This window comes from Trichechus manatus, unplaced genomic scaffold (genome assembly GCF_000243295.1).
Source record: "Trichechus manatus latirostris isolate Lorelei unplaced genomic scaffold, TriManLat1.0 scaffold00009, whole genome shotgun sequence".
In the NCBI taxonomy this organism is placed as follows: domain Eukaryota; kingdom Metazoa; phylum Chordata; class Mammalia; order Sirenia; family Trichechidae; genus Trichechus; species Trichechus manatus.
Genome location: NW_004443945.1, coordinates 5084616 through 5092730, shown reverse-complemented (window position 1 = coordinate 5092730; position 8115 = coordinate 5084616). Strand labels below are relative to the sequence as shown.

Genomic DNA, 8115 nt, shown 5'->3' with positions numbered 1-8115 from the left:
GAGCCCGGCTGCAGAGAGCAGGCCTGCCCAGCTGGGCAGGGGCGCGGCGGCCTCCCGCTCAGGTCCTGGTTCGGAGCCCGGCGGGCTCCCCTCGCGCCGCCGCCGCCGCTGCGCCGTCCGGTCGTGACAAGTCACGGCGAACTTGCCCTCCTCAGCGTTCCAGGCCACGAGGAAGCGCAGCTGGTGCCGCCCGTGATCGGCGAAGAGGTCCTCGCGGACCGGCACCCAGCCCTCCAGGCTGTCAGGTTGTTCGTCCTCCATAGCTGCCGGCACTCAGCCGCCGGACGCCTTGCAACCCCCGCCACTGGGCAGTCGGAACTGCGACATTTTTCGCTGGGCGGTAATTCGCGTCAGCGTCTCGACACTCCCTCCATCGGCGCTTTTGATTGGCTGTCTGCAGGCTGCGAGGCTCCCAGCAGGCGTCGCAAATTGGTGAGGTCTTAGGAGGCAGGGTCCGCGACAACCAATGAAAAGGTCAAAGGATGTCTTCGACCCTGCCCCCTAATCAATCCTGCAACTTTGTCTGGAGCCAGGGAATTACCACTCTTGCCTCATCTTTTCCACTTTGTACACATGTACTGATTTTGGAAAAATACTTGTTAAATGGACGAGTTATTGTCTTACCCGTCTACACTGAACTGTGAACTCCTGGAGAGCAGGGACCCAGCCGATTCCTTGTTCTGTCATCGGGGCCCTACTGAATATAAGATTCCTGCCTTCGAGGACGTTACCAGCTTGCTGGAGAGAGCAAACGTTAAACTCAGTAATTATTTATTGAAGGCCTCTAAGTGCCAGGCACTGGTTAGACAGTACATCTCCGAGCCCTCTGAGATGCCTCTGGGTGGACTCAAGCCTCCAACCGGCCTTTTGGTTAGCAGCCAAGCATGTTTGTTAAGTGTTTGCACCACTCGGGGACACCGATTCAGGAATAAGTGGAAGATATTTTGCAGGCTTTGAGCTGGGAAGGCTTAGAATCAGGTTAAAAAAAGAACAAGAAGAAGAAAAGGAAGACAAAAACACAAACGAATAAATCAAAACCAGGGTTACGCTGAAGTTATGGTTTGTGTCTCTCTCTGCCCTGAAGACGACCCCAAGGCCCGGAAGATGACTACAAGATGAACCTCTGTGGAGGTCTTAAAGGTCTGGTCTAAAGTGCCTCTTCTGAAGGTCTCTCCCCTTTAATCCTGTGTGTGGGGCTGTAAAGGTCCCTGGTTGGCACAAGCAGTTTGTGATCAGTTGCTAACCGAAAGGTTGAAGGTTCAAACTCACCAGTGGCACCACGGAAGAAAGGCCTGGCAGTCTGCTTCCATAAAGACTACAGCCAAGAAAACCCTATGGAGCTTAGTTCTACTCTGTAACACATGGGATCGCCATGAGACGGAATCGAGTCCATGGCAGCGTGTTTGGTTTTGATTTTGGTTTTGGTGGAGCTGTGAGCCATGAACTCAGAACTGCAGCTCTCGCTGCCATGCGCCTCTGGGAGAGACATCCTTTTAGCTGAAGTGATTAATTTTTCCCCAAACCATTTTTAAATATAGTCTTTTAACTAAATATGATTTACATATAATTCTTTAATATTCTTTTTTTAGTATCTTTTTCTTCACCATATGTCTTTTTACTGTATTTGTTTTATACTATTTTATCCTTTGAGTAGCTTTTCTAATTAGTTTTTTTTTTTTTTTCAAAATGAAACTAGCAGGTCTTTCTAATTTCTAATTTATTTTTCTAATTATTAAATAGAAAGTAATTTCTATTTTGTGGGTATGAGAGGGGAATAAGTTTATATACTTTTAGAAAAACATCTGGAAAAATATACACCAAGACTAATAGTGGCTGTTACCAGGATTTATAACTGATTTATATTTTATAGTTTATGTCCTTTGGTAGTATTTATTCTTTTTTAAAAGCCAAAGAGCATATATTGCTTTTACAATAAAAATTAAAGATTTTTTTAAAATAATTAAAAGTTACATATGATCAGCATAAAAATGTTGTTGTTGTTAGGTACTGTGGAGTCGGTTCCAACTCATAGTGACCCTGTGTATAACAGAATGAAACACTGCCCGGTCCTGCGCCATCCTCATAATCATTGTTATGCTTGAGCCCATTGTTGCAGCTACTGTATCAATCCATCTTATTGAGAGTCTTCCTCTTTTTCACTGACCCTCTACTTTACCAAGCATGATGTCCCTTTCCAGGGACTGGTCCCTGCTGATACCATGGCCAAAGTATGTGAGACGTAGTCTCGCCATCCTTGCTTCTAAGCAGCATTCTGGTTGTACTTCTTCTAAGACAGATTTGTTCGTTCTTTTGGCAGTTTGTGGTATATTCAATATTCTTCACCAACACAATATACACTGTATTATACCATACGATTATACTGTAATGATATTTTGCATACTCTTTTTCCACATTAAAAATATATTGTAGGCATTTTCCACATTAAAAAAATAGTCATCTACATTGTTCTTTTTGATTCTTGCCAATACTAGGCTGGAGCCCTGGTGGCACAGTGGTTAAGAGCTCGGCTGCTAACCCAAAGACTGGCCATTTGAATTCACCAGCTGCTCCTTGCAAACCCCGTGGTGCAGTTCTACTCTGTCCTATAGGGTCACTATGAGTTGAAATCGAGTCGATGGCAACGAATTTGGTTTTTTTGTTTTTTTTTGGTTTGGTATTAGGCTGTATGGCTGTATCATGGTTTATTTAACTGACTCCCTATTGATAGACATAGATCAATTCCAGTTTTCTGCCAATATAACAATGCTATAATGAACATTCTTATACATACATCTTTGCATAACTCTTTCAAATTTTTTTTTTTGCTTTGGTATTTTATCTTAATTTTATATATATATGTGTATATATATATATAATGTTAAGGATACTTTGCAGTAATAGTATTTTTAAAATTAAATTTTGGTTGAGACCCCAGAAAGCAATAGATGCAAAATTCCAAGACTGAATCATTGTATGAAGACTTTCAAAGAAAACGGTCCACAACCTGATTCATGCTTCTTGGACCTCTGAGCTGATTGAAGAAAATAAAAAGGAGTCAGAATGGAGAAAAAGAGGGGATGTTTGGGAGGGAGCCTGGTGGATTGATTTCTCTGGAAAGACCTGTTGTCAAGCTGGGGGTGCTTGGTTAAAGGTGCCAACCTCTAACTCTGAGCCCAGTTAGGGGATCTTCAAGGGGACCCTTCAGAGAGCTTGCTGTATTTCCTGCAGCTGTGCCAACGGTGGCCTGGGGTGAGAGGACTGGCTGCTTTAGTGGCAGAGCCAGAAGTGAGTACATTGGACTCATCTGCATCCCAGGGTTTGCCAGGACAAAAATGGGGCCTGTTTTCCGCTGTCCAGATGTAGGCCATGCAGGAAGAGAGCACCAGCCAGGGGTCACCTAGACCCCACCTAGCAGGGCCATCTGCAGGGATGAGGAGACCTCATTGAAGAGATCCTGGAGGTGGCCCACCAGAGCCTGAGGGAGGAATGCAAGGGACTTCCTGGAATGGAGGGTCTCCTGGCCTGATCATGGGAACTTCAGGAGAGAGGTCTCCACGAGGAGAATCTCCAGAGAACTACAGAAGTTGCACGTGAGAGTCAGCTTTGCACATTCACCAGGCACACAGAGCCTGAAGCCGGTGCCCAAGGCAGAATCAGCTCAATGAGGAGCCGTCTCATCCCCTTGCCCTCCTGCCCTGGCATCCACACCAGCAGCTCAGGGAGGAGGTGGAGGGAAAGAGCCCAGCCTCGCTTCCCTTTCCCAGGGCAGGCTCCCAGCTAACGAGGCCCAAGCTGAGAAGGTAAGAAGATTTTGATGCCCGCTAAACCAAATGTGGCTTTTTGATGAATATATTGGACTGAACATCCAATTACTGAATGGAGACTGTGACTTAATGTGACCCTAGGACTGGGTGTTGCCTAAGAGGGACCAGAAAGTCCTGGGGTCTGCTGGGTTTTCATGTGGAGAGGGGAGGATTGCCCACCATGAGTAAACTTTAAAGGAATGGTGGGAGGGGAAAGAAAGTTGCTTTTGTTTAAGAGACTTTGGAAAAAGACCTGCAGAATGCCCACGGGGAACAAGCACGGGTGGAAGGGCTTTCACCTGCAGTAGCCCTCCTGGCCTTGCTGTGACTGCCCCCAGCCAGTTGCCCACAATAAATGCAGGAACTCAGGGCACAGCATGTGACCTTCTCTGGTGACACTTGAGCGTCGGTCGAGAAGTGGAAAGGCAGCCGCGGCAGGTCTATATTTGGGCTTTTAACTCGTGGCAGGCCTGTTGCTATTTGTGGCGGAGCCAGCTCTTGTTACTATATGGTCTTTGCTGCCCCACTTGCGGAACGCTGGTGTGAAAGAGACAGGGGCAGGCCTGTGGAGCACACAGAGGTCACCAGGAAGGAACGCCTGCTGGACATGGATTCCGTTCTTTAACAGAAATTGAGGGCCTTCTGAATTAAAAGAAGAACTTATGGACCCTTAAAATAGCAGGCAAGTTTTTGGATAGTCTTTAACCCACCAGCTTTCGCAAAGATTAACAGCCTTGGAAACTCTATGAGGCAGTTCTGCTCTCTTACATGGTGAAGTGGTTATTAACGCCCTCGGCTGCTAACTGAAAGGTCAGCGGTTTGAACCCACAAGCCGCTCCACGGGAGAAAGATGTGGCAGTCTGCTGCCACAAAGATTATAGCCTTGGAAACTCTATGGGGCAGTTCTACCGTGTCATATGGGGTTGTTACGAGTCAGAATTGACTTGAAGGTAACAGGTTTCCTTGTAATGCAGATTGTATTATTAGAAACTCAGTAACTAATGCTGCAATGTATTAGCATTGCACTCTTTCCTTTAGGTGGGAAGAGATACCATAGTAAATTGCAAATGTTTAAATGACAATAAATAGTGTAAATGGTTTCTGTGCCTTCTGGTAATTGAATGTGGCAATGGCTGTGAAAAGTTTCTGATGCACATAGGGAGAAGCTGGTGATTCTTGCAGTGTGTCTGGGGTATTTTTAGTGCAGGGGCCCATTTGTTAGAAAAGTTTGGAACCCTGTATGTTGATATCATCTGGCTATACTATGGTACTGGGTTGATAAACTCTTTTTATTTTAACCTACCCATGCATGCTGACAGATGGTATTTTCATGTTTTGATTGAAATACTGAAAAACAGCAATGTAATCATTTTTTCACTTGTTATGTATATAGTTTCCTCTTGTAGAATGTGTTCAGGTTTGGGGGCTGTGGCTGTGAAGCTAATTTGAGCCATATTGCATTGTGCACAGCTAACATTTTAAAACAAATTTTATTTAGCTGTGGCTCAGGGACTGCTAGAGGCTGCAAGTTTTTAAATTATATGCAAAATTAGGTTTGTGCCCTTGCTTTCCGAGGAGTGAATTCACAGCTCTCAGTAAATTGTCAGAGATGCCCAGGACCCATAAAAGATTAAAAACCACTTTTTAACGGAACTTTTCCAAGTAAAGCACGGGACACACCTTTTGTATAAGACTTAAGCAAAAAAAATAAACTGTTCCTTTTCTGTTAAACTGCAGCCCTATGACATTAGAGTAGAGGTTACCCAGTCAGTATATTCACCACAGACTGTGATTTATTACTTCTCTGAGCCTCAGTTTCATCATTTATAAAAGGACAATTTAATTGTTAATGTTCCTTTTCTCCCCAAGTCCTCATTCTGTTGTCAAGAAACTGAAAGAGTCTGGGTGTTGAGGAAAAGAGTGAGTGCCAATTATGAGGTCCGTTGCAGAATCCCCACTTTGATGCTTAGCTCACAGACCAGTTTGTGTTTGTGTGTTCAAAGGGCAAATGCTGGCACAGAAGAACTTGCTCTTATTAGCATTTGTGTTGAATGTTTTCCAGTCTTCTTGTTTGTGTCTTCACTTCAGCAGTTCAACTTGCTGTTTCACATTCCAGCTTCTAGTTGTCAGCGTTTCTCATGATGGTTTACTGGTCATAGAGAATTGTGGTTATCTCCCTTTTGGTAGCACATGGAAACGGCAATGTTATTTTTAGTGGGCTGCTCCTCAGCCTGTAGGTGGGGTGGTTTGGTGGAAATTTGGATTAGGATCCAAACCGAATGGCCCCCGCAGGTAAGGAGGGCAGCTGGGATGTCTGGCAGTGGTGCTGAGAGAGGACATGGAAACACAGCATCCTGTGGGAAGTTCAGAGTGCAGGAGGAAAGAAGCCAGACCCACAGTGCTCACCAGGGCCAAGGGTGTGAAGTCTAACTCTCACTGTGCCCCCTAGGGTCAGGGGAGATCAGTGGGTTCTTGTGTTTTGTCTTGCCATCAGCAAGAGCCATGATGAGCCCACTGAGGGATGTGTGAGGGTCTTCCAAGGAAGGTTGTAGCCATAATCGGGGGAGTGATATTTAGTAAAGGCCTCAGATAAACAATGTGGCTGAGGCTTCGCTCTGAGAAGGGCCCACTGGTTAAGAGCAGGGCAGGTCTCCATCGCTGGGATCCAGAACCTCTTATTCTTGGGTGAAACCTCCCTAAAATGGGGCCGGATGTGGAACTGGGTCAGCGTCTCCTCTCTTCATCACCACCCTTTGCTCCTTTCCATGAAGAACTGGGGGTGGGGAGGGGTGATGGTAGTAAGGGAGGGCAGGGGACATGGCAGTGAGAGGAGCTGGGCTGCTATCTCAGAGGGAGGAGGGAAGTGTGGGCCACTAGGTCAAAGTGCCATCTCTGACCATCCTTGGACACTGGGCAGAGTTCTTTTCCCTGAGGGCATGGGCAGGAAAGCTGAGGGATCCTGGTCTCCACAGATAGAGGCCAAGGAGCAGGGATGAAACCAGAGATTTATCAGAGGACTATCCAAGGAGGGGATTGTGACCCAAATGATCAGTTCAAGACATGACAGACATTAAAGTCCAGAGGTTACTGAAGAAAGAGTCCGCAGGTTAGGGGCAGGAAAACCACATAAGGGTTCTCTTGACGGCTGCACTGCTCCCCTTCCTTACCTCCCCACTACCACCACCAGCCAGCTAGACTTCCAGGGATCTTCTAGAGTGGTCTGTGGACAAGCAGCATAGACACCACTTGGGAGCTACATGTAGAAATGTGCCTTCATGCTCACAGTCATTAGCCATTAGAGAAATGCAGATCAAAACTATAATGAGATATCATCTCACCCCAACAAGGCTAGCATTAATCCAAAAAACACAAAATAATAAATGTTGGAGAGGTTGTGGAGAGACTGGCACACTTACACACTGTTGGTGGGAATATAAAATGGTACAACCACTTTGGAAATTGATTTAACACTTCCTTAAAATGCTAGAAATAAAAGTACCCTACGACCCAGCTATCCTGCTCCTTGGAATATATTCTAGAGAAATAAGAGACATCACACGAATAGATACATGCACACCCATGTTCATTGCAGCACTGTTCACAATAGCAAAAGGATGAAAACAGCCTAGATGCCCATCAACGGACGAATGGATAAACAAATTATGGTATATCCCCACAAGGGAATACTATGCAACGATAAAGAACAATGATGAAGCCATGAAACATAGCATGGAGGAAGCTGGAACTCATTATGCTGAGTGAATTAAGTCATTCACAGAGGTACAAATACTGTATAAGGCCACTATTATAAGAACTCAAGAAAAGGTTTAAACACAGAAGAAAACATTCTTTTATGGTTACAAGGGTGGGGAGGGAAGGTGAGGGTTATTTACTAACTAGGTAGTAGCTAAGAATTATCTTAGGTGATGGGAAGGACAGCACACACTACAGGGGAAGTCAGCACAACTGGACTAAACCAAAGCTAAGAAGTTTCCTGAATTCAATCAAACACTTTGAGGGACAGAGTAGCAGGGTAGGGGTCTGGAGACCATGCTTTCAGGGGACATCTAGGTCAATTAGCATAACAAAGCTTATTAAGAAAATGTTCTGCATCCTACTTTGGAGAGTGGCATCTGGGGTCTTACAAGCTTGCAAGCAGCTATCTAAGATGCGTCAATTGGTCCCAACCACCTGGAGTAAAGGAGAATGAAGAACACAAAAGACACAAGGAAAGTATTAGCCCAAGAGACAGAAAGGGCCACATAAACCAGAGACTCCATCAGCCTGAGACCAGAAGAACTAGATGGTGCCT

General features: G+C 45.4%; 2 protein-coding genes across 2 annotated transcripts in view; one reads left to right on the top strand and one right to left on the bottom strand.

The window, feature by feature from the left end:
- Positions 1-1907, bottom strand: part of WHAMM (WASP homolog associated with actin, golgi membranes and microtubules) — a 30988-nt gene extending 29081 nt beyond the window's left edge. The window contains exon 1 of the mRNA XM_023725909.1: positions 28-1907. Coding sequence (XP_023581677.1) covers positions 28-261 — 234 coding nt within the window. The 5' untranslated portion in view covers positions 262-1907. The remainder of the gene's footprint in view (positions 1-27) is intronic.
- A 1743-nt stretch (positions 1908-3650) lies between these two features.
- Positions 3651-8115, top strand: part of FSD2 (fibronectin type III and SPRY domain containing 2) — a 40395-nt gene continuing 35930 nt past the window's right edge. Inside the window, exon 1 of the mRNA XM_023725972.1 lies at positions 3651-3800. The gene's annotated coding sequence lies outside the window, so the exon portion shown is untranslated. The remainder of the gene's footprint in view (positions 3801-8115) is intronic.